Here is a 27437-nt window from a genome sequence, read left to right on the forward strand (position 1 = left end):
CTTGCCAATGGAGACAGCACACCTCTATCACCACTGGGATGTGGCTGTTCCTCACGTTTCATTCACCAAATCTCCAGAACTCGCATGGGAAGATTTGGGCCCACTGGCCAAATCCTGGAGCACTGCAACCCAAGACCAACTCACACTGACGGGAGTCAATAAAAAGATAATTAATTGCAATACAGTTAGTTATCCTCGGTATCATACTGAAATATGTGAAGATCCTCCCCCTACAGGACAGGACCCAGAGGCCCCTCATGATTGCTTTGAACAGATGAAGATGGAAACCACCCACTTACCAACTGTGCGTGAAACCACCTTACCGAATCCAGACTGTACACTGTTTGTGGACGGCTCCCAATTTGCTGATGAACTTGGACAATACCATACGGGGTATGCAGTCACTACAGAAAGCCAAGTACTACAGGCTGCTGCACTCCCACCATCAAAATCAGCTCAAGAGGCCTAACTAACAGCACTCACTGCGGCCTGTAAACTGTCAGAAGGTACACGTGTCAACATATACACCGATTCAAGATACGCCCTGGGCGTAGCGCATGACTTTGGTCTAATCTGGAAAACCAGGGGCTTTCTCACAGCCACTGGTACCCCGGTGAAGCATGGGGCAGCTATTGAGGAACTAATGGATGCCCTATTACTGCCTAAGGAAGTGGCTATATTGAAAGTGAAAGCACATGGCCGGTTGAACTCAACAGAAGCCCAGGGCAATCATCTGGCGGACCAGGCTTCCAAAGAAGCAGCACGACAAGGATGGGAAGTGGACAGAAGAGTGGCCTCTACAGAGACCCCCATTTACACTATGCAGACTCTACCCACAGACCTAAGACTCCTCAGAGAACAACAAGCTGCAGCAACCCCCCAAGAAAAGCAGAGTTGGAAAGACAAGGGGGCGATCCTCCAAAATGATGTCTATACTATTAACCTCAAGTTTTGTTTACCCAAAAATATGTATCCAGCCGTTGTCCAATGGGCCCACGGACCAGCACATCTGTCCAAGCACCTGATTAATTATTTAATTGACAAATACTTTGAAGCACCCGGTATTACTACCCCAGGAAGGTTATCAAGGCTGCTCCTAATCACCTGGCTAAACCACTGTACCCCTTCCAAAGGATTCAAATTGACCATATCCAAATGCCAAAGAGCGGGCGGTATGAGTATGCACTGGTCATAGTGGATATGTTCTCAGGTTGGCCAGAAGCCTTTCCAGTTGCAAACCTTACAGCAAAAACTACAGCTAAGCATCTTCTCACGGAAATAGTTTGCCAGTATGGAGTTCCAGAAGTAATTGAAAGTGACCAAGGAACGTCCTTCACTGCACTATTAACCAGGGAGGTCTGGGCAGCACTGGGGGTGACCCTTGCCTTTCCTACACCATATCACCCACAGAGTAGCGGTAAGGTAGAACGCATGAATGGCACACTGAAGGCCAGAATGCTAAAAATGTCCCAAGAAACTAACATGCCCTGGCCTGAGAGTCTCCCTTTAGCATTGTTCAGTGTACGGTATACCCCAAGGGGGAAATATAGTCTGTCTCCCTACGAGATTTTGTTTGGTACAGCACTCAGGCTAGGTTGTTATTTTCCACAACAACTTCAAATCCAGTCAGATGCTATGGTAGATTATGTTACTGCTCTCTCTAATGCCTTGACCAAAATCCATGCCCAAGTGTTTTCTTCTATTCCAGATCCAGACTCAAATACAGGCACTCACAAATTAATCCCTGGTGACCGGGTTATGGTCAAGAAATTCCTAAGGAAACACACTCTTGAGCCAAGATTCGATGGCCCGAACCAAGTACTGCTAACAACGGCTACCTCAGTAAAACTGGCCGGGCAGAGTTCCTGGATACACGCTACACATTGCAAGAAAGTACCCAATCCAGAGGAAGCTACCTCTGCTGAACCATGAGCTTCCTGTGCCTATTTTTGCTGCTAGGCCTGACAAAGGCCCAACAAGTTGCTATCACTAAAGACAATCATGTTTACACATTTTGGTACAATTCATCAAACACACACGTGGCTACATTTACTTTTGATTATTGTGATATTGTTTCTTGTACTTTCCCGCAGACACAACATTCTGCCATATACAAAGACATACCTGACAAGAAAGACCCATATATCTGTGTAACGGGAGGCCGCTGGAGGCATCACTGTAGCTCCTGGAAGGCAGCTGGATGGAATACTGGTAGACCATGGGGCTATAAGCCCCAATGTGCTCTTGACAGGGATGACAGAAATGGGAAGCCATTGTTATATAGAATGACACTGTGTAAACCCGCAGTGTCGACCCCTATGAAACTTACTTTAAACATAGAGCACCCCAGTCCAGGGGATGCCGGGGAGTATGTAATGGGTATGTATTGGAAGGGAGGTGGTTCACATAATCAGTTGGGAACCTTTTATTTACAAGACATGCTCACGTCACCTGACTGGGTAGGTACTACCCACATGACTGTTAATCCACTGAAACCTCACATCAAGACTTTGAAAGACATGGTTGCTATCGCCAATCCCACTTTTGAAGACACAATGGTCTTCACTGATAAACCATATAAAATCAGTTGGGGATATTTACTGGCTATTTGGCGATATGCAACTAAGATCCCAACTAGCTGGCCTATGGTGGGGGGAATGTACCCTGACTAAGGCTATAATGCCCATTCATATTATTTCAGATGAACACCAAGGCCCACTAGACTCCCCACATGCCTATTTCTGAGTTAAACGAGAAATGCCTCTTCGTGGAAGTTTCAACCCACATATTTATATTGATGCCATAGGGGTGCCTAATGAGTTTAAAGCAAGAGATGAGGTAGCAGCAGGATTTGAATCCCTTGTGCCACTAATCACCGCTAACAAAAATGTTAACTGGATAAACTACATTTATTATAATCAACAGCGGTTTGTTAATTACACCAGAGATGCCTTACAGGGCCTAGCGGAACAATTACAAGCTACCTCCCGAATGACATTTCAAAATAGGATGGCTTTAGACATGATTCTAGACGAAAAGGGAGGAGTATGTAAAATACTCCCCGACACTATGACCTGTTGTACCTTTATTCCTGACAATACTGGGCCCAATGGGAAGGTGACTATGGCAATAGAAAAGTTAGACAACCTCTCCGACGAATTGTAAAGGAATTCTGGGGTCCCCAATACATGGGATAGATGGTTTGGATGGATGAATGGTTGGCAGAAGACTCTATTCTAGGTAGGAATAGCCGTCCTCACGGTAACCGTCATCTTTCTCTTCCTGACATGCTGCATATTACCCTGTATACAGAAATACCTACAGAAGACGGTAGGACAAACCATTGATAACGTAACTCCCACGTTTCTACACCAGGACATTGACGAAACAGAATGTGACACGCCATACACACCTCTACAGTCCCACCAGTTCAAACAGAGAACTGCTTTCCTATAGGGATTGTGTAGGGATAGCGTCTGTCTCTGCGGGCAGAAGTCTCTCGTGGGAGAAGTAGTGGGCTAGCCACTGCGGGATACCCACAGAGTTAAGTGTTCGAGGCCTGTTAAGACAGATGTGCTGCAGCCATTTAGGGACATATTAGGGACAGTTGTAGTTGTCTGTTTAGTAAATAGCCATTTTAAGGGGGGACTGTTGTGGAAATGAAATATTATCCCGATTTCTTTAAAATAGTAAAATGGCTATTTACTTTATATAGTTCTCAATCAGCATTTATCGCTAGGGCCAGGGAGTTTCCCTTAGTCATCGAATAACACCCTCACTAACAAGATGGCGCTGGAATCTGGGGGAGACCCGCAAGATGCCAGTGACATCACACCCGGTAGGTCGAGCAATAAATCAACCACTTAACCCCTAACCAATTATTGATGTATAAATCAATGTTATATCTGACAATGCTTATGATGTAATTGTGCTTTCAAGTTCTTCATTAACCTGAAACTTGTGTCTGGTGTGAATTACTTCAGGGAGGGTGCACACACTGTTTCTTTAATTTGGCCAGGGGCAGATACACAAAATAATCAATTTATTGATTGATTTCCACTTCAACAAGTATATAATATTTTTTTGTAGAGTGGTGGAAATCTTGGGTGAGTTCCTACTCTCTTTTTCCCAGGACTTGACCCCTAGGTCCATGAATTTCTCAAACAAATAAAGCCAGGTCCATTTTTATTTCATATCTACACAATGGGATGCTGCCAGATCAATGCATACTTCCAAGGACGATAGCTAGATCAGTCGCTTTTTTGTACAATATAGTCAGATCCTTGCATTTTTCATCCCAGGATCCAAACTTATTTTCATTGAAACACAATGTAATCCTATTAATCCTTGCATATTTCATAGTTGTATAGCCAGAACCTTTTTTGAATACAGCCAGGGGCATTCCCAAAATCTGCAATAGTCTTACGGGTTCTTATAATTTCATCCCACAATCTCATATGTCATATTATTTAAAGGACCACTATAGGCACCCAGACCACTTCAGCTTAATGAAGTGGTCTGGGTGCCAGGTCCAGCTAGGTTTAACCCTTTTTGCTGTAAACTTAGTAGTTTCAGAGAACTGCTATGTTTACTATGGGTTAAACCAGCCTCTAGCGGCTGTCTCATTGACAGCCGCTAGAGGCGCTTCCGCGCTTCTCACTGTGATTTTCACAGTGAGAAGACACCAGCGTCCATAGGAAAGCATTGAGAATGCTTTCCTATGGACTAGCTGAATGCGCGTGCGACTCTTGCCGCACATGCGCATTCAGCCGATGACTCCGAAAAGGAGGAGGAGAGTTCCCCGCACCGAGGGAGCCCGACGGGGGAAAAAAAGGTAAGGGATTAACCCCTTCCACCCCCTAGAGCACGGCGGGAGTGGGACCAAGAAGGTGGGGGGGACCTAGAGACCCTGTAGTGCCAGGAAAACAAGTATGTTTTCCTGGCACTATAGTGGTCCTTTAAAATTTCCCTCCTTGATCCCACATGTTGTGATTAATTCATATTTTAGCCCACAGTACCATAAACTTCATGTCCACCACATGATATAGCACGCCATACTATCTCATACCTTAACACGTGATTCCATTTTTCACTCTATAATAATAGCAAAGTATCTGGCTACTGAGCAAATTGAATACCATAAATATAGGCCTTGATTTAATATTTTTGGATAAGCTTTTCAAATTATGTAATACTATTGAATAATCTTTTTAAATGAGTTAACTCTTAAAATTATTTTTATATTTTTGACACAGTGATATATTTTTATACTTGGTCTATTTTTTTTATATTTTATTAGTTTGAAAATAATCATTTTAAAGTGTAGCCAAAAATAAAAAATGGAGGAGGCCTATATTACTTTGAAAAGTTTCCCCATAAATACAACTGATTCTGACAGGATATGGATGTATTCCTGGGAATTGCGCATGCATCTGGTAGGATCCCAATTTGTTTTTATTAAATAAGAATAGATTCAGCTTCCTGTCTTTCTATAATCCATGGACACAGGATGCAGGATACGGCTGAATTTCTAAGACAAATGCATAGATCCAGTAGGATCTGGTAATGTTTCTTGGAAACACTGTTGTATTCTGCTGTATTCCATTGGGTTTTAAAGAAATATTTTCATAAAGAATCCAGCAGAATAGAGCTGTATTTCTATGAAAACTGCATAGGATTGCTTTTACCCATGCCTAAATTGGTTTATTTAATTACTTAGATTCTGGAATCATTTCGTATTTCAACGTATTAAATTAAAATAAAATATTGTGCTGCATTGAATAAACAACAGCAAAATGACCGTAAAAACCTGTAACTGCTCCCTTGGCACCATTTACACACGTTGCCTAAATAGCCTCATACAATGCATTTCTGGGAAGTACATAAATATATGTATATATATATTCACACATTGGGTGTATTTACTAAACAGAGCATTGTACTGAAGTGCAAAATTAAGGTAAAAAGTGCAGCTCTTGAAACATTCTTCAAATCAGCTATAAGCAGCTCAGATATTTTAACTCCTCAATGTTCCGGTGAGGATTTCAGATAAGTAAATAGCCCCCCTCCATCCCCCATGTCTTTTGATGTATCTCAGTTCCTTTCCTGTGTGTGAGCCCAACATACTATTTATCCAGGGCTCTAACACTGAGTGCTGTCTGTTCTCTGCTGGCCTCAACAACAAAAAAAATGAGATATTTCTCCCTCCCTCAACAACGGTTACCAAGGAGGAGAAGGACTGTCAGCCCCCCCTGACTCCACCTCCCTTCCCTCCCCCTGCTCTCCTCCTATCCCTCTCCTCTCCGCCCCTCCACCTCTTCCTCTCTGTGTTTGAGCCTGGACTGAAGCGAACTCCTGTAGAGGGAGAAGCAGCTGCAACCGGCACACAACGGCCCCAGGACTGGCCATAGGGACTGTAACTACCATAGTGCATCTAGATATCTAGCTGTAAACTACTGGGGAAAGGAAAGCACTGTGCACTGCTTTACTGACAGGAAACAGGGGGAGCAGAAAGAGAGAAAGAGACACAGAGGAGGAGGTGTCCAGTTAAGCAGCCAGCATTGCTCCAGCCCTGTCTACTCTGCTCCACAGCACAGACCTGGTAAGAGGGGGAGAGACCAGCCACCAGCTAGCTACATTAAAATCCAAAGGGAGAAGCCCATCACATCTTTCCTTTTGCCTGCTTTGCTTTCACCCAGTTCCCCTGTGTGTCCCTCTACTCCTTTATCTATACATTCCTCCTCTCAGCCCTCCTGCAATCTCCCTATTGAAAACACTTTTTTTTTTTTTTTAATCTTCTTTTCAGCGCCAGGATTGGCTGTATCTCCAAATCAGAGAGGGAAAATCCTGCAGATTGCGTCCCAGAAGAGAGATCTGAGGCTGGTTGGAGAGCACTTGATACATGATCTATTTCTCTAATCTACTCTAGAACCTCCAGATCGCCTGCTTTTGGTTCCTGTGATCAGAGTACTCTGTACATGTGTCTGGACACCCAGGGGGAGGAATAAGGAAAAGTGCAGCTTTTTTTGCATTTGACTTTTTTTTTTTATATACATATATTTTTTAAAATTACATCTAGCTACTATTTATCGTCAGAAGTTTGAGGTTCTTTTGTTAAGCAATTAACTTTCTTTTTTATAGACGCCTTATTAGAGGTATTTATTATTTTTCTTTTTAATAATTTTTCTTTTCCTCCATCACCATTTTTTACTTGAGAGATTGGATAATGGTTGGGGAAATGGAAACAAAGGAGAAGCCGAAGCCGACCCCAGACTATTTAATGCAATTAATGAACGATAAGAAGCTGATGAGCAGTCTGCCCAACTTCTGTGGGATATTTAACCATCTGGAAAGACTTCTGGATGAAGGTATTTATTAAGTCCTGTTTTTTAAGATGTGTGATCTAGAATAATAAAAAAATTAAAAAAACCAAAAAAAAAAAAACCACTTAGTAGCAAATGGGGAAATGGAAACTATTTGTAAAGCTCCAACATGTTCTGCAATGCTGTAAAACCAATGACTGCTTGAGTGGACAAAAGCAAATGGCTGCAAGGGCCCTGATCCCACAGTTTTTCAGTTAGCCAATGTTGCCGTACAGTCCAAATGCTTTAGTGATTTTTATGTCCTAAAGAGTTTTTTTTTTTTTTTTTTTTGGTTAGAGGGAGTTTGGTTTCCATGATTGCCCACTCCACCCCACATTGCATGCCTTCTAGTGTGCCTGCCATGTGACCCAATGGAATGTGGTTTTATCTTTTGGTTACCAAGCTTTTGTGATGCAATGGGGTGTAGGGGGTTAGATGGTGGTTAAGCGGAACTTGTTACTTTTAAGATGGCTTTCCGGTTTATTCACGTAAATGTGTAATTACAGTGAATACCAGATTTTAGTCCAAAAAAGCCGAACTGTAAACATTTTTTTTTGTTATTTAAACTTCTGCCATTGTGGGTTAATGTTTTATTCCCTTTGAATTTCTGACCATTTACGGCAGAGTTAAAACCCCTCAGGGCATTGAACTGCGGCCCTCCAGCAATTGTTGGGCTACAGCTTCTAGGACTCTTAAACTGCATAGTATTGTGGGAGTTGTAGTTCTGTTAGAGGATCATGGTCTGACCCCTAGTGATCACCCAAACCATTTTAGAATACTCTTAATATTTTCAAATTCTACTGTAGCGTTTTATTCCCGAAGCATGTGCTGTTACTATAAAGAAGGATTTTCCCCTCAAAGATGCCCATTTGATTTTAATCATATCATATGCCTAGAGATGGAGATCTCTATATAGTATATAAAACAATTTTTTAAATGTATTTACATTTAGAAATAATCGATTATAAACGATCAGCTGCATACATTTTGGTATTTTTGAAAATGACTTTGGGGCATGGGTTATAGTGACATTAAATTGCTTTACATGAAAGATTAGGTGTTTTTTGTTTAGCGACGCCTGCTTGATTATCTACTGTTGTGTATTGTTCCTTTTGTTTGCCTAAAAACGTTTGCTATAGTTTTTGGACACGTGATATGTAAAGAGGCCATGTTTAAAACCCCAGTATTAGATGTGGGTTAGTTATGGGCTTCCAAAGCTCTGAAACTGACATACGTATTCTTTATTATGTTATATACCTATATAATAAGATCACAATCTCATACTTCAGCTTATATTAGAAAGTTGGAATCTTGCACAGGGAATAAGAAAAAAATGAAATATCTAGACTTTGATTAGTGTCTCATATGACATAAGGATTGCCCCCTCCCCCCACTCCACATTTACAACTCTTTGCTTTTAATTCTAAATTGCTTAGTTTCTTATATTTCTCAAAATACTTAAAACATGTTAATGTTCTGGTCAGAAATAAAAGAGCATGTACATTTTCTACCTGACACAGCAGTAAGCTTTGCTAATGGTATTTTACAATAAAGAATATTACATTGAGAAGTAGTTCAACATTGTATATGCAATTATGTGACAGAAACCTTTAAAAAAAAAAGCGTGAATGTGTGTCTATATAATCATTCACCACTTTCAGTCGACTTCTACATGCAGTCTCTGAGTGCAGGTCACCTCTACTCCTATTTAACTTTGAGTCTCAAAAATGTTTACTATCAGAGGAACAAGCAGTCTACCACTTGCCCTGTTCACAGTTGATAAGAGAATACACATAGTGACATTCATGGGTCAGTAGTTATAAATACGATACAATTTTCTTTTTTTTTTTCTCTTCATGAAAATATAAGGGCATACTCTTCTTTGGCCCTGTGTCTTAAAGAACTCCCAATTAAATTAAGGCAAACTTTGTATCTGCAAGTGGGGTTGTGAATAGTCGAAAATAAATACAATCTCATTTAATGTACATTCTAGTACACTTTGCTCAAGGATTATTTTAATTTTTGTAGATATTTGTTTACAGTATACTAGGCAATTTTTTTTCTGCTGTTTATTTACATTATTTATACACAGAAGAAAAAAGGCAGTTTTAGTAAAAGCTTGGTATTGACAAAGAATCTGCTTTATTTCCATTTATTGTGACTTGTGACCAACAACATGGAAATCTTTTTATTGCAAACATTCTAAAACATCATTTCACTTCTTCCTTACCGCAAGCCACCTTTAGACCTCGTGCATGCAGTGAACTGGGAAAATCAAAACCAAATATTAACAATTTATACTGAACACATGACGCTTGGGTTTCTTGCAGACAAAATAAAGTAGCACTGCTAGTGAATTGTTATATAAAGCGATTTTTATCAGAAAATAAACTTTGGCTAGAGGATGCTATTTTAACCTACTTTTAATGCTGCAATCTTTAACCCCTTAAGGACCAAACGTCTGGAATAAAAGGGAATCATGACATGTCACACATGTCATGTGTCCTTAAGGGGTTAAAAATTGCAGCTCAAAATTCACCTCCTCACACAAGCACATATTAATATCAAAGGCCTAAATAATAAGAAACCGTTAATCACTTTCAACAATGTGTTTATATGCATGGCCCTTAGAAAAACATGTAAAATTTGAAAGGACACTTTCATAGTAATTTGAGAGGATGTGACCTGGACGAGCTGTACAACAGCTAAAACAGGAATAAAATAATGCACAAATTCAATATGGTAAAGAATTTCATAATTTTACATTTGGAGTTGTGTTTGAGGGTTTATTTGCTTAATTAATTTAAGGGTTTTATTTTGCTTAATTCTGGAAATATGGAAGATAAATTGCACATTTTAGGCCTAAATAATTGAAATTGAACTGGTAATTTTATTTTATCAGCGTGACTATTTATTTCTTAACTGACATTTACTATTTATTTTTTACCCTTGTCGTTTCTGACCAAATCCTAGTTTAGTGAATTCACCATTGAGGCGCTGGAATCAAACTAGAGGCTGGCAGTGTTAGAAGACACTGCAATAGCAGGGCTTTGTTCTATATTTTTGAAGATTTTGTGTCTCAATACTAGAATAATTCTGCTTTAGTTTTAGTGGTTCTAACTATCAGAGACAGATAAACTTCCCCTGTGCATTACAATCTCCAATCAAAATATGTGATTAGTAATGTGTTTACCACCCATAGGGCGTCAAGGAAGCATAATCCTTTTTATATAAAGTAATTGAGATTAGGTATTTGACCTAATTTTGCTTTGGTATTCTATGCACATTCCAATATATCTGTTTTTAATATGTCCATGTATTTTCTAAATGGCAATGTTTGTTAGGTTTTGCTTAAAGTTGTGATAAGTGTTTTAATAACAGGCTTGTCTGTTTATGATGTGTAAAAACTACAGTCTGTCATTCAGTAACTCTTGCATTTAGTGTACAATTAGCAGTGTCATTGTTCTCGTATATAGAGGACAATCTTATCCTTAAATGAAGTATCAGGTTTCTGCCCTTCCTCATCTCATCCTTTACAATTTCGGGATCAGCCAGTAGCTTAGACATTCGTTAAAGGGCTTGGTGTTCCTCATGTTTTGTGTGATGGGCTTAGCCGACTGGAGGAATCTGCATGTGTAATGGGAGGGGGAGCTTAAAACTTTCAGGAATGTTCAACAACAAGCTGTAGGGGGAAAAGGGAAACTTGTATGAAAACCGATTAACTTTCTGTAATGGTTTCAGATGTTGTGCCACTAAGGGGCGCCAATACTTTCTTTTTTTTTTTTTTTTTTGCAGAATAATAGTTTGTGAGGCTTTCTTTTTTTTTTTTTTTTTTTTTCCTGCAAGTAAATACATTTCTGAGTTTATATACATGATGAGTTCTTGGAACCAGTTTGTTCTGTGTAATTAGCATGCATTGGTGTAGTTGAATGCAATATTTTCCCAGAATTATGTGGCATGTCACATATGTATCTATATCTATCTCTAGCTTCACAAAGCTTATGCCTGATTCCCTAAATCCCAATCTTTATTTTGTTTTTGCTAATGTGGAGAGAAAGTCAGGCTTCATTTCCATAATGCTCCACTGTTGATGGAGATTTTTCAAAAGGTTTGAGCGCTTATCTCATCTTGGAATCAAGACGATACAACAAACAAAAACAACAGAGCCTTGTTCTAACTGGCTTCTGAATTATTCACAACTCCAAAGCAACTTCTTAAAACGGCTCACCCTTGAGGATTTATTTTACTCCTATTACTGAGTTTGTGAGAAAATGTGATGCTTTGTGAACCATCAGATTGCAATTATTTTTTTTATTATTTTTTTTTTTTTAAACCTGGGGAATATTGGAAGGATAAGGCAGTGTTTGCAAGAACTTTTGGCGTAGCTAAAACACAGACCACCATTTGTTGCAAAATACATAGAAGTTGTATTTTTACATCATCTGTGGGTGATTTTGATTGTTACCCTGATCTAAATGGAAATGATCTGTGGTGAATTTAATTGTGAAAAATAAGATTTTCTCCCCCCTTTCCCATCCTATGGGATCCTAATCCTCTTCACTTTAGTGTGTGCATGAAGATGTTGTTTTGCATATAAATTTGGGTGAGTTGTTTTTGTCTACTAGGATCTATTGTGATATATTGTAAGATGGGAAACTATCTTTACATTGAATCGATAAAACTGTAACCCAACGAAAAAGGGAGCAAATTTTGTTTGTAAGTAATGAAGGATAGATATCACACTGGGCACCTTATGTAAATGTATTCTGCATCTGGCAGTCCACTTAGAAATGTAACTGGGGGCTTTATCTTTACTTGAGCTATGTGTCTGCTTGTACTGCTGTGAAAATGCATTTATTTTTGGTTTTGGTTTTCCTCCCTAAATACCGTTTAAATGAAAACCCCTTCAGGCTTTTTATTCAGTTTTTATTTCCTAAAACTAGATCCTTAATAAATTTAGGTGGCATCTTGAAGAGGTGGAAAATTTGAATGATGCAAGGTTTTGTACCACACCCTCCAGTGAGCGTTTTCACATCTGTTATGGATATGTTTGGAAAACCTGCATAGTATATATTTGTATTGGAGATAATGGTGTTTTCTTGTAATGTTTGTTTCATAAACCAGTAAAAAAAAAAAAAAAAAAAAAATTTAAAATAAAGAACATTAGTGATAAGTTCATTTTTAGGCTTGGGAAAACCAAAAACATGTGAAACTTCTGAGACGAGTTTTGAAATGTTGCTGAATGGAAGCACTAGGATTTTAATTTCTGGATAGGGTGTTGGCCTGAGGAATACATAATGTTATTTCTCAATAGTCCATCTGTGGTTTCATTTTTCTATGCCCCGTGGGAGTAGTTTTGATGTACGTGGGGGTACACCTTTAGTTGAGAGAACTTCTATTCATGTTCTCTGTATAATTTAGTCTTCCCATCTTGCCCCTTTATCATTTGTGAGAAAAGGAAAAAAAAATAGGATTACTGGTTCATATTGCCTCTGTAGTTTATCCAGAAATAGCGTATATGTGCAACATAGTTGTCATTTAACTGCAGCTGTTTAACTACAGTTTCCAACACATGTTGTTTAAGTGTTTGAGAGGGTTGTAACCAACAATAGATGAAGGGCTCCAGGTTTCCTACCCTTGATTTAATAGTTCAAAGAGGAAGATAGTTTGCATATGCAAGGAATGCCCTCTAGGCCATCTGCTATATTGGTATTTAACAGCTTCATGTTACAAACTTGTGTTATCTCTTCAAATAGGAAGAGGTTAAATCAATACATTATGTTGCCTGTGGTTAAGAATGCTAAAACGGTAGTAAAATATTTAATTTGGTTTTTTTCTAACAAAATTATGTTTAGTTTGTAAAAAGACATTTTAGTGTCTCTTATATATTAAAGATAAATACCGGACAAGTATATTTTTCTGTCATATATTACTTATTCCAAAGTCCCTGATTTTTTTTTTCCAAGACCTAAAGATGTTCTTTTTGTGGGTTTTGGCAAAAAACAAAACAAAATAGTGGCCAAGACATTACAATTCTAAAACTGCATTAATCCGTAAAGTGCTGCAGAATACATTGACACTGTATAAATACTACTGTTATTAATAATGGGGATTTATTCTCCCCTTAAAGCGTCTGTTACATTGCAGATAAATGAATAGTTTTTATACCTCTAGTTCACCTTGTTTTATTCATTTTCAAACTTTTCTTAGTTATTAGTATTAAATAAGAAACAGTAAGGGTTACTTTTTTCCTTTATGGGGGTGCGTGATCTTTGGCAAATTTTGACAGTGGGCAGAGCATAAGCGGGATTCAATTTCTGTTGATAAATTAATTTACCCATAATCAATCAGTGAAAAGTGCAAACTACAGACTTCATGGACAGAGTTTAACAAAATGGCAGCTCCCACAAATTAATATCCAGCTGAAGGCAGAAGAGAAAATATAAATAAAGAGTTGACTAATCATTAAGATACAAAGGGCATAAGAAAAGCAAGAATGAAAAAAGAAAAAACACACACTAGAGCAGCTATTAAGCACCATTTGAAATTTCCATGCCAGTGATGAATATCACTAGCATCCTTTCATCCATTATCAATCTTTATAAAGTACCAACACTTTTTTTTCCCCAGTGCTATAAAATGAGTGAACAAGACAAAGTACATTTTGACTTGCTTAAACAAGAGACACTTGTATGTCCTTGTCAAACAAACTTGCAATATAAAGGCTGCCAGTGTTGCTTATTGGCTTATTTTAATGAATGAAAATGCAATGTTCAATAATGGTGTTTCTTAATTTGATGAATAGAGGCAGCTGGTCTATCCCTTGGAATTTAAATACCAATGAGATGAAGCCAGGTTACAACCTGATTTTATATATGTATTTTTTTTAATATCCCGAGCAGTAGGTCTTGATAAATTATGCCAAATTAAGCTATTAAATGTCTTGTGAAGAAGGCAACCTGGCTGTAGCCCAACCCACAGGCTGCACATGAAGTGATCTATGTGGAACAATATCATTGGATGCCTTTTACTATGACTTTTGGGGGTTCTTTGAAAGTATCAGTACATGCTGATTTTGTACTACACTATCTATAGAAGCTTCACATTTGAGGCAGTCCAGCATCTACGGTATCTGTACCCAGTACACACAAATGTAAAAAATAAATAAAAGTGGGTAATTTTGTATTTTTTTTTTTTTTTTTTTAATTTGTATTACACAGATATTGATTTTATTTTAATGGGGATGATGCTTTGGTGCTACTGATGCACGCTGGTGGTGGTGTTTAGGTTGCCGGACCCCCATTTCAGAGCAGTGAAAAGGAGATTTTACTTAACTATAGTCACCCAGACCACTTTAGCTCAATTAAGTGGTCTGGTTGCCAGGTCCTCCAGGTTTTAACCCCTTCAGCGCCACGGGAGGGGGACCCTCAGGGCACTATATTGTCAGGAAAACCGCTTTGTTTTCCTGACACTGTAGTGATCCTTTAATGTTCAAAATGTCCACTCACACTTTGGTCTCTCCTATAAAACCCCTTTAGCAGCTTACCTTTATCCAGCGCTGGGTTCTCTCAGCGCTGGTGACCTCTCCTCCCCCGCCAGCTCCCAAGTGGAGCGGAATGCGCATGCGCGGCAAGTGCCGCGCGCATTCAAAGTGTCCATAGGAGAGCATTTCTCAATGCTTTCCTATGGACGCTCTGCGCAATGGAGGTGAAATGTGCCTCCAGCATCGCAGATGCGCCTCTAGTGGCTGTCTGGAAGACAGCTGCTAGAGGCTGGCTTAACCCCAAATGTAAACATAGCAGTTTCTCTGAAACTGCTATGTTTGCATCTGAAGGGTTAAAACCCGAGGGACCTGGCACCCAGACCACTTCATTGAGCTGAAGTGGTCTGGCTGACTATAGTGTCCCTTTAAATTTGAACAGCATATAGTTTTAATTCAGGTGAATTGAACTTTTGCTAATGACTCAAAATTACAATTAATTTCTCATTGAAACATTTGCTAAATTCCTTATAGTTGGCATAAATATTGGGACTAGAAAATTAATGCAAACAATTAAACTTTTTTTTTAATTTTGAAATGCTGCATATTATAAAGCTATATAAATGATTATTCTGCTTTTACAAATGACAGAATACTTGTGAAAGAGCAGTTATGAGTTTATTTTTTGTATTTTTTTCTAAATAGAAATGCAGTGTTACTGCACTATGGTATTCTTTTCTATGCTGGATTCAAACATTTAACCAGTTTAACAGATGTCTGAACAGACAAGGCCTTTGTATACACATTTGCTTTAGTTCATTAGCAAGGATTTTCAAAACAGACAGCAGAGGGATCGGGAAGTTGAATTGCTTTTATCAGCTAGGAGCAAACATACGGGAAGGGGGTCTTTTCCGGAGTGTGGAAGAACGTGCTTCCTACAATTGTTTGCTCTGTAATACATAGGAACATAAGGAATACATTTATGTTTTTTCATCGTTCATTCCCTCTTTATTCTTTGACTTGCATGACAATGAATGATGAGGTTTTCCTCAACACAAAATACAAAAACACTTTCTAGTATAGATATGTTTTTGGGCTTTATTCTCTCACCCACCTCCTCAAAATAATTGTTTTTATTCATCTACCTCATATTGCTGTATTTTAGGGTTTATATAAAAAACGTTTCTGATGCTTTTTGTTATTTTTAATGTTTGATCTTTATAAAACTTTATATAATCTCAATGTTGTTGACTTAACCTGTTCCTGACTATTAATCTGGTTAAAGACAACGTTGTATAATCCCTGTGATTTTTAAAGCAACTCTTATGCTTTTTGAGTTCTTTGGTGACCCTTCGTAGTGACTTGCTGCTTGCAGAGAGGTGATCAAGGGATGCAGGGAAACACAAATCTTACTTACCTGATCCTTTCCTTCTCGGCTGCCGACTTTGTCTTCCTGCTGGTACTATTTAACTCCTGATGCTTAACCTGTAAAGAGCTGACATCAGGCTCTACTCTCGCGCATGCACAAGAGTACAACACTGATGTTTGTGAAAGATCCAGTGAGACTGTGGGATCCTCCATAGACACAGCCTTTTTTTCCACTTAGCTGTCACTAGTGGCGTCAGAAGGCTTGACAGCGGTAGTTCCATCTTCTTGTCCACCGTTGCAAAATACATAAGAAAAAGTAAGACTTTCTTTGTCTTATGGGATCTTTTAACTTGGTTGGAATGTCATTGCAAAACAGTCTTTAATCTTGAAATGCTTTTTTTTTTTTTTTTTTGAAGGGGTGTTGTCCCCAGCGCAATTTAAAAACCAGTGCCAACAAAAAGCTTTTTACCTGTGGGCATTTTGAAAGGAAATCTATTGATATCTGGACACTGTTGCATAATCTATACTAATACATTATTTTTTTTTTTATTAAAATGCTTTTTTTATTTGCAAACTGTGTTTAAAAAAAAAAAAAAGCCTAATTATGCTGCTTTTTACATTATGATTTATTCTTGTTCACAATGTATAAATATCAAGGTTCTGCTCTTGTAAAGATGCATTTTATTCTAACTTTAACATGCAAGAAAAATCCTGTGGTGTTCATACTGCTCTGTAGCTGAAACAAACGTGTAATAAATACTCTGTACCTTTAAAATATTCTTCCTAAGTGCTCTCTCTACCAATGCACAATGTAGGTTTTTGTGGTACATTCCAATACAGTTAAGTTGCTTATTTTCACACAATAGATTCCCTTGAAGCATATTGTATTAATAGTGTCCCCCTGTAAGTGGGAAAAATAATTTAGAATGGTTTGTTCAGCCGATATTTGTCTACTTGATACATTTTAATTATTTATACCTTTTGGTGTTTCCTTATCCTACCCAGCTGATGCTTCAGATTAGTGTGCACTCTCTGTTGGGATGTCTGATCTTCCATACCCCATTGTTCTGTTTCTGAGTAAAATAAAGCTGTGGATATAGCTGCAGCTGTGTGTAGGGATGCATTTTTTCCCCCCTCAGATGTGTCTGATAAACATGTTTTATTGAGGTCTAAGGTCCATTTGTGTAAAATATGTCTTAATGTAGATTTCAAAAGAGTGTGTACGCATGAAACGAAATCTTCACGTATATGTATGGTCACCTATGCTCTGTAGACACCTTCTTGGGGAAAAAGTGGTCAGTACTGTGTGTAGCCTCAGGAAGTGGCTATTATGGCTACAAAAGTAGATGGTTAATTTAGGCCAAAATTATTATTATAGTTTGCCTAATATTGCCTAAAAACAGTAATTCTGCTGTCAGATCTGTCCGAGGTCAAGTTTAGTAAATTAATAGCTACATTTTTATTTTTTGCTGTTTAGACAAAACGCATGATGTAGCTTTCTTATGTTAATTTACAATTTAGCCACAATTATCATTACTTTATTATTTATATAGCGCCAGCAAATTTCATAGTGCTGTACCATGGGAGTAGTGGCAATTTTATTTTGGACAAAGGTTCACCAACACTGTAATGTGGTTTCTCTGGCAATGTATTTGCTCTGGTCTGGTGTTAGATTCTGGAAACATGATGTCCCAAGGACTTCTCAAAGTGCAACTTCAGATATACAGGTGATGCATAACATTATGATTTTTATATAATGAGAGAGAGATTAATTTGTAATTTTTTTTTTTATATTGCATCATAAAGTGGGAGGTAAAATTTACTTTCTAGTTTTTCATTTTAACTTCCTGAAATCATTGCTGATGTAAATCTATTTTGGTATTTATGAGTTACTGCTGCAGGGTAATATTTTTGTTTTATTATCTTGCAAAGGAATAGCAATGCTTACAATTTGTACAAATAAACCTGTTTGTCTTACTTGCTTACTAAATGTGTTTCTCTTAAAGCAGTACTGTCATTGTCTGGGGACTTTCTGAAATTTGCTGCACCCCCCGACAATGACATCTCCGATGGTGGCTTGGGGGGGACAAGCAAAAGTAAATTTTATTTACATGAACCTGCCCTTCGCAGATACAGCCATCTTCTTCAGTCCTCATTAGGTTCTGGCGCTTCAGCTGCCACAAGCTGACGTCACTGCTGTACGAGAGTTCAGCGGACTGGTCTATAGGATTCTTAGATTCTCCATAGGTAGAACTAATTTCCTTTCATCTGTCACTGGTGATGGCTGAGGGTTTGATACTTTGTGATGGCAGTAGCTCTGCCCAGAGTCAAGAAGTATGAAATTTGAGAAAATCCCAACACCGCTAATGAGTATTTCATAAAGATTCTGATTTTATGAAGTAATCATTTTTTGGGGCAGAGGTGCGGAGTGGGAGTGACAATGCCATTTTATTTGGGTTACTGTAGCATTTGATTGCCCCTCCCATGTTGTGTACCTGTTTGTAAAATATTGAAAATAAAACAATAGCAAACTACTTTCCTAATTTTTTTTAACCCATTAAGGAAAAAGGCTCTTTTGAGATGCAATAAGTTTGTTGCCAAAGACTTATGGCACTTTTGCATTCATTCTACCAGTTTCACACTTTCTGTTGAAGTGCATCCATAATAAATAAAAAAATAAAAATAAAAAATATAAATATATATTAATTTATTTAAAGGGAGAAATTATTTATTTTGATAATATGCATCCATAACACAATATTTAAAGGATCACAATAGTGTCAGGAAAACAAACTCGTTTTCCTGACACCATACAACCCTTAGGTCCCCCCTCCCTTGGCGCTGAAAGGGTTAAAACCCCTTCAGTTATTTACTTTAATCCAGCGCTGGTGACCTCTCCTCCCACTCCGACGTCGGCTCCCGAGTGGAGCGGAATGCGCATGCACGGCAAGAGCCGCACGTGCATTCAAACAGTCCATAGGAAAACATTTCTCAATGCTTGCCTATGGACTTTCTGCACACTGAATGCGATTTTTCGCATCCAGTGTCGCAGAACTGCATCTAGTGGTTGATTAATCCTGTAATGTAAACATAGCAATTTCTCTGAAACTGCTATGTTTACATCGGAAGGGTTAAAACATGGGGGCCTGGGACCCAGACCACTTCATTGAGCTGAAGTGGTCTGGGTGATTATAGTATCCCTTTAATATGAACAAAATATTAAAAAGATTTAATTTTGGTTTTACCATCCATTTTACTTTTAATAATTTTATACACAAATCAAAACAAAATCAAAACAGATACACTAACTGGTCATGATTGTTATGCCCAATATGTCTAGGATTTCTATACATTTTTATATAATTTTTTAAAGTTATTGAAAAGATATTTCAAAGAATGAATTGGTTTGAATCTAAAACTTTACTATAATACGTTGTAATCTTAGCATGTCCCCATAATCCAAAACTACACATATATATTTGTAGAAAGTACCTACCCCAAGCTATTTCATTAAGAGCATTTTGACACATTTCATTCAATCATTTTATCACAAAAAAGGGTGTGTATGTATATAATGATATATTATATATTTGTGTTTTTATTTGGCAGTTTGCACATACTGTACGTCTTCCTAGATTCCGTGGATTTTAGCAGTTGCCAGGCTGGGTACAAGATCAGAACTACAATTGAAACAAGTGACATTCATTACTGTCACTTGTGTCAATAGAAACATTTCTCCAAAGTAAACTATCAGATGATAATAGTTGGCTTAAACCTGTTGTGACCGGTTTTATTTAACGGATAACGTCTCCTTAAACAATGAATATTTAACCTGTAAATAAGATATATTCTACAATTCATTGCTTTAGGACCTTACCTGAACTCTAGCACCAACAGAGTCACCGTGACACTAGGTTTGTAGATTTTTCTTTCATAGTGTTTTTATACTGTGCCTCCCACCAACACTATTGACCGAATGCCTAACACACGCAATAGTAAGCACTACCGTACATAGAAAAACATACAATGTGTAGGAATTCTAATCCTAAAACAATGTAACACTTTCGAAGTGGAAAAAACAGAACTAAAATGCGACTTTAATCAACATAAGAAATGGAAATCAAGGATTCCTAGAAAAATAGACTAAACATGGTGTGTAATATGTTATACCAAGGGGGACTTATATTCTATATTGGTTTCTCTACTATACATTGACATAAATAGGAGTTATAGGGGCATAGATGTTTTAACCATTGTTACTATCAGAAGAGGCACGCCCCCAGAAAACAGAAGTGCAATTTCAAAAAACTTTTCAATTGGCTGTAAATACCCTAATCTATATTTGGACTGGTTGTTATAAGGGACATGGCAGCTGTAATCAAGCTCCTCAGCAAGGGTTTCTTATAGTAAATCAATCTATAAACCATGTATATGACTTGTCTGAAAAATCTGACGAGAAATACATTTTGGCAACAATACCTGTATAACTGTTATGTGCAGAGTGGATTCTGTTCTTTCATGAAGTCAGTTTAATTTTTCCACAATAAATTGCCTTTAAAGGAAATTATTAAGTTATTCACTAAATAGTGCATGATGCAATCTTCACACCATTCCACCCATCCAGTATTTTCAATAACTCATTTTTCTGCCAAAGTAAAAATATTTATTTTAAACATTCTCTTAGGATTCCTAGACTTCTATTAAGGGCAGTCTTATTTCTAGTAATTTTATGTTGATTTAACTTGAATCAAACACATTCTGTGCTATTGCACTTATTGTGAACATCATGAATGCAATGAAATTCACTGTAGTAGTTCTGCAGCACGGAAGGCCCGTGCAGTGTGAAAAGCCTGAGTATACATTTATATTTGTCTATTAATGAGCAACAGAATCCAAATAAAATCCTGCTGTGCTTGGTTAGGGTGCATGTATGCTTGGTAATACTGTTAATTTGGAAACCCGAAATGTGTTTGCCCTGCTAGTGACTCTAAATTTAATGGCTTTTCCATGTTTAGTGTCTAAATGTAAACAGTATATTCACTCCCTGACTGATACTGCCTAGTGCTGTAGTAACAGCAATTTACATAGCTGCAATACATAGCAAAATATATATATATATATATATATATATATTTTTTTTTTTTTTATTTGTTATCTGATATAGACTGATGGTTTATCTTATAACCTTATAATTAGACATTAGAAATGTATTCATTGAGTGCATTTGAGCCTCTTTTGTTAACATGCCTTTTGCACATTAGTAATTATTTTGCTTGCAATGGTAAATTATCAGAACCTAGTAATTTTAACAGGCTTCAGTAGTTCATATATTCTTGGAAAACATTTGATTTATCTACACTCGTATGTAATGTGTATATACATATATTAATGAATGCTTTGTGTTATTTGATAATGTTGACCTCATCAATTGCGCATACATATATATATATATATATATATATATATATATATATATATATATATATATATATATATATATATATGGAAAGTTCAGACTTATTATAGCACCAATACAGGACAGGCATGTTTTTTTTAATTACATTTTTTTGACAAAAGATCAAACTGCAGATGTGAGTCATTAGTCATTATCTTGAAGAGCTTACAGTCTAATTGCAGGCCAGTCAAGTGCTTCAATTATATTAAAACTTCAAACAATTGTACTTTACTTTTAGCAATGTCTAATCTGCATTCCTTGTGCGAAATGCACTAGTATAGGGTATGGATCAGATTCTGTGAAATTCCACCGGCTGCTATATCTGTATTGCATTTTTCACAAATACTTTAATAGTTTGTGACCCAGGAATTTTTTTTTTCTGCAGTTCTTAGCCTGTTCAAGGCTTTTTGTCAATTATATTGCTAAATCTACTCAGTACAGTAAATGTAGATTTGCGCATGCCTCAACGGCTGACAGGAGATGCTGTTGTTATGCTAAGTACTTTAACTTCCTGACAGCTCAGTTTGCAGTATAGTGGGAATCTGCTTTTGGAAACAATGGATCTTTTACACATTGCACAGTCAAGTGAACATTCTCTCTTCTTTCCCATTTTTTTTTTTTATTTTTTTTTTTTAATGGTAAATGTACAGAATATCGGCAATTAATCGGCTATCGGCCTGAAAGTTCAGAGTATCGGTATCTGCTCTAAAAAAATCAATATCGATCGATCCCTACTTTACACCACCGTATAGCATATAGGCTTAATTAATGCAAATAAATTCACAATAGCCCCTCCCCCCACCTTGTGTCCTGTTATATTCAACCCTCTATTTATTGTGTGAAATTATGTCATTTTCCACCCTTTGGCACATCTAGTGAAAAAAAAAAAAAAAAGTTGTGTGTATGACACTAAAAACAAAATAATGCAGAAAAAGAAGAAAATTAATAAAAATAATTAGATGTACACTTTATCAAGTTTGTACATTTTAATTCTAATCCCTTGTTACTATTCAAGTGAGACTCTAGGAATACTGAAGGACAGAACAAGAGCTATTTAGATAATGGGGTGCGTAAACCTAGTGCCTATTGATTTACTGACTGTACACCCATCATAACTATTCATGAGGAAAGTGGTTTGTTCCAAATGGGAGGTTTTATGCACAGCAAGGCTTGCCTGATATTGCTCTGTTTTTAATACAGCTAAGTGCATGCATGTCTTCAGTGTTAAAAGGTATACTTGCGTCAGCCTCTGATTAACATGGGGTGAATAACAGAGCAATTTATCACCCTGGCAGCCCTGAAGAGTGTCAGCAAGAAGGCTGACTATGATAAATTGGAGGGGAATGGGCTCTATAGTAGGTGGTCATTGCTTCCCACAGCTAAGGCTAGAGTGCTTCGGGGTGGCAGCTGATATTTAGGTTAGAGGCAGGGTAATTAAGTGAGGAGGAAGAGCTGCAGTTGTCTGCATGCCTGAGTGGAAAAGAAGCTCTTCCCTTTTCACTTCACAAATTTTAGTGACTTTAACAGATTTAACTGCCAGATGGACAGTACAAGCATGCTACTTGGATGACTATCCATCCACAGATGTCACTGTACATAATGTAGTGTACAGTATAATGTTTATGAAGGTGTAATGTATTGTATTGCTTCCCGGAATCTTTGCACTTAGCAATTTTAATACATTACACTTCAGTAGCGGTTTTAATCCATTTTAATGAGTTAAATGAGTGATGCGGTGTATTTGATTAAATCTAAAACTCCGGTTGAAGTAGAAGCTTGAGGGAAAAAATATGTCACACACACATTTTTACGCATTGTGTATTTTGCATATGGGAACGAGCACTGCATATACCAGTGAGTAAGAGATTGTTTGGTACGGTCATATACTTGTTGCCTAAAATATATGCAATTGTGATGAAATGTGTGTTTGTAAGACCTATATCTGCTTGTTCCTTAGAACCGTATTTGTTAAATATGTCAAATAATTTTTTTTTTTTTATTCTTTGTCACTTATTGTGTGGGCCTGGATAGACATTCTTAATCTCATTCTCAGGAAAAGAGATTACCATAAAAATGTACTTCCTTTATACAAGTTAATTAGGGGAAGCATGATGTGGACATGTGCAGGATATTGCAAAGGTATGGAGAAAGATATTCATCCCTTGTGATGAACATAGTTAACTGGGTATGTAGTCAAGTCCGTTTTAGCCGATCACTTCTGCCTGATAAAGTGTTTTTAGTGCATGATGTGGTTTTTTTTTTTTTAATTTGGAGTGTACACTGAGAAGCTGTATTGACTTTTCTTTGTAGCCTATTCAGTTATGGAAATAATGTGCTATTTAATTGTAATTAATAAGGCTCACAACCCAAACATTTTCATCTGTTTCTCTGCACTCGCTCTTCAACTCTTTCTCCACGTAATTTAGCCATCCATTTTTTATGCCCATTGGGTGGAATATGAGTATTGAGTGGAAGGTCCCCTTCTCAGTGCGTTGTTAAACTTGTAATAAAAGGTTTTATTTGCCTCAAAACCAGCGCCGTGCCAACTTGCTCATAGCGCATGCACGTGATCTGGGCTGGTGAGGGGAAGATGGGAGGAGAGATATGTTTGTTCTTCACGCAGAATTAACATTAGGTAGCCCAGAACTCAGTCACTTGTCCTGTGGGTGTACTTAACAAATCTGCTCATTATTAGAAATATCTCCGTATGTGCTGTGGTTCAAGCTGAAACACGATACACATTGACTCCTACCACCATGACCACTTCAAATCGCGAAGTGATCATGGTGGTTATAGTAAAGCTTTAGTGAAATTCCAACACAATCAAATTTCAAGTTAAAGTAAGTCTCATGGACAAAGTCCATGAAGGTCAGACACAAGGCTGAGCTTTTGACAATCCCCACCACCACTGCTATGGTATCTTCTCATGAATTGTGACAGTTGGCCATGGAGAATCCCACGTTCTTGCTGAAAGTCTTATATAAACCTCTGTTGTACTTTTTCTTGCACATGTGCAATAGCACTGTAATGATTCACTGACTTCTATCTGATGAAGTGAGAGAACTTAATTTAAGTATATTTACATTTTATTTCCTCTTTCTGAGTGCCACACACAAAGTGGGAATGTCACCTTCAGGGATCTTTGGAAAATATAATAAAGCCATAGAGCCACTTTAACAATAATAAATTGGTGGAATAAGTTTTATTTATTTATTTATTTATTTATTTATTTTGGTTAACTTCTATCAAAAATATTTAAAGGGATACTGTAGTCAGCAGAACAACTACAGCTTATTGAATTTGTTCTGGTGAGTAGAATCATTACCTTCAGGCTTTTTGCTGTAAACACTTTTTTTTTTTCAGAGAAAATGCAGTGTTTACATTACAGCCTAGTGATAACTTCACTGGCCACTCCTCAGATGGCTGTTAGAGATCCTTCCTGGGTCATGGCTGCCTAAAATGCATCCAAACATTCCGTATCTCCTCCCTCTGCATGCAGACACGGAACTTTCCTCATAGAGATTCATTGATTCAATTCAGCTCTATGGGGAGATGCTGATTGGCCAGGGCTGTGTTTGAATTGTGCTGGCTCTGTCCCTGATCTGCCTCCTTGTCAGTCTCAGCCAATCCTATGGGGAAGCACTGTGATTGGATCAGGCCACCACTTCTGATGATGTCAGCAGGCAGTGGGCAGGTTTAAAGGAAACCGGGACAAAGCTGCTGGATTTTACTATATTTAGGGAGGCATAATGGGCCATGGGGGGCTAGATGGTGGTTTTAACCCTATAGGGTCAGGAATACATGTTTGTGTTCCTGACCCTCTAGTGCTTCTTTAACCTGACCTATATAGAGACCTCTAAGACAGCGACAGCGTAACATAAAAAGCAGGAGTAAACTGTTAACAGCTGAACATAAATGCTTATCTCTCCTTCACTTTAGTGATTCACTATGCAAACAGTTTAATTACAGTTTATACTTTCGAGGTGTGATTAGTTTGGAATGGGTTAGCTGCTATTTTCTTTTTGGCAAGATAGTAGATTTTCTTGTCTATCTGATTTTGTTTATTCAATTCCCTTACACTGATACGAGACTTCATAGTTTCCACAAGCTAAAATAGCTTCCTAATTGTTTTTATCTAGATTGGTCAACAGTTAAATTGTTGTGGTAGCTGTTTTTACTTATTTATTTTATTTTTTTATTGCATTGCTCTGACTGTGGTTGATGTGAAATTCTCCATTGTGTATTGGTATTAGCACACTGTTATTATTGGCTGGAACGAGTCTTCCATTTTGTATTTGCATATTGCATTGTCCTTTGGTTTACTGTGTTTGCAGATATTTTGCCACTATATTCAACTTTTTTTTTTTTTTTTGTGTGGATTTTTTGTTTTAATTTTCTTTTTTATAACCTTTTACATTCTTGATCAATTTTCACAAGGGTTGAGGTTATCTATACTTTTATTCTTTGGTATAGTGGGGAAAACTTGGCAGTATAGTATGAGATTTCAGTATAGGCTATATTTGTATGTTCGAGATGCAGAAAGGCTGTTTTCCTTCCTCTTCTGTGTTTGTTGCTGACATTACCAAACCATGTAAGCTTGGTTGAATGCTTACTAAATGTGCAGAATTCTAGAGTACAACATTGCATTAGTTATTTTATACTTTTTGCAGTGCTCAGCATGATTATTAAGCTGGCATGTTACAGAAGAAACATAAACTAAGATGCCTGTGTTCTAACTGTAAAACTATACTTAATTTAGCACCACAGCATGAGTGGGGCTTATTTTTATCTTTTTTTTTTTCTACTTTGATAGAATTATCAATTGTTAGAATTGACAGCAAATCAATTAACAAATAAGTAATTGAGTTACAAGCCAAAAACAGAATGCCAGGAAATGGCATCACTCCGGTCCCTTCATCAGTAAAGAGCGCATGACTGAGCAGCAAGAAGAGCTTGAAGATTTCAGCAGCCACACTGAACCCCAGAGAGAGAATCCACTCCAGCTCTCTCAATGGTCTCCTAATTTGTGAGAGAATCTGTCAGAGAGAATGTGTTTCTGAGTTTGTCTGTCTGCAAATGTCTGTATTGGGTGACCAGCCCCTTCCGGTAACATGGGAAATATGTTTTTATTCGCCTTTTTTCTCATACCATGAGGGTCTTTCTGCACTGGTATTGCTGTAGATGGTGCCACCTCCATTGCTTAAATAATCAATCTACCCATAGGAAAGCATTCGGATGCTGTTCCGCATGTGCCGCGCTGCGCCAATCAGCATCTCCTTATAGATATGCACGAAGTGATGAATTTCTGTATGGAATCTTCAGCGCCTCCATGCAGGGCAAGGAGACTCTCAGTGACAGCGTTGCACACTGTGCAGCATTGGACTAGGTTTTAAAAGGCAGTGTTTATGTTGAAAAGCCTGCAGGGACAGGTGATAGAAACCAGAGCTACTACATCTGTAGGCACCCAGACCACTTTAGCTAACTGAAGTAGTCTGGGTGCTGTGATCCTTTTGCACTTAGTGCTGCATTGTAAAACATTGCAGTACCAGAGTTTTAACCACTTTAGCCCTGCGGGTGGGGGGTCCTGAGGGTTGGAAAGGGGGGGGGGGGGGGGGAGGTAAACCAAGAGCCTATAGTGCCAGGAAAACGGGTATGTTTTCCTGGCGCTATAGGATCCCTTTAACCCCTTAAGGACCAAACTTCTGGAATAAAAGGGAATCATGACATGTCATGTGTCCTTAAGGGTTAAAGGACCACTATAGGCACCCAGACC

At 37.8% G+C, this 27437-nt stretch overlaps 1 protein-coding gene across 6 annotated transcripts in view; it reads left to right on the forward strand.

Annotated features, from left to right (window-relative positions):
• Positions 1-6318: 6318 nt before the first annotated feature.
• QKI (QKI, KH domain containing RNA binding) overlaps positions 6319-27437 on the forward strand; it is a 158806-nt gene continuing 137687 nt past the window's right edge. For all 6 annotated transcript variants that reach the window (XR_010086615.1, XM_063443343.1, XM_063443344.1 and 3 more), the window contains exons 1-2: positions 6319-6601; positions 6806-7367. Coding sequence is in view for 5 of the 6 variants with exons in the window: in XM_063443343.1 (XP_063299413.1) it covers positions 7226-7367 (142 nt within the window). In the remaining variant the exon portion in view is untranslated. The remainder of the gene's footprint in view (positions 6602-6805; positions 7368-27437) is intronic.

This window comes from Pelobates fuscus, chromosome 2 (assembly GCF_036172605.1).
Source record: "Pelobates fuscus isolate aPelFus1 chromosome 2, aPelFus1.pri, whole genome shotgun sequence".
NCBI classification, from domain to species: Eukaryota; Metazoa; Chordata; class Amphibia; order Anura; family Pelobatidae; genus Pelobates; species Pelobates fuscus.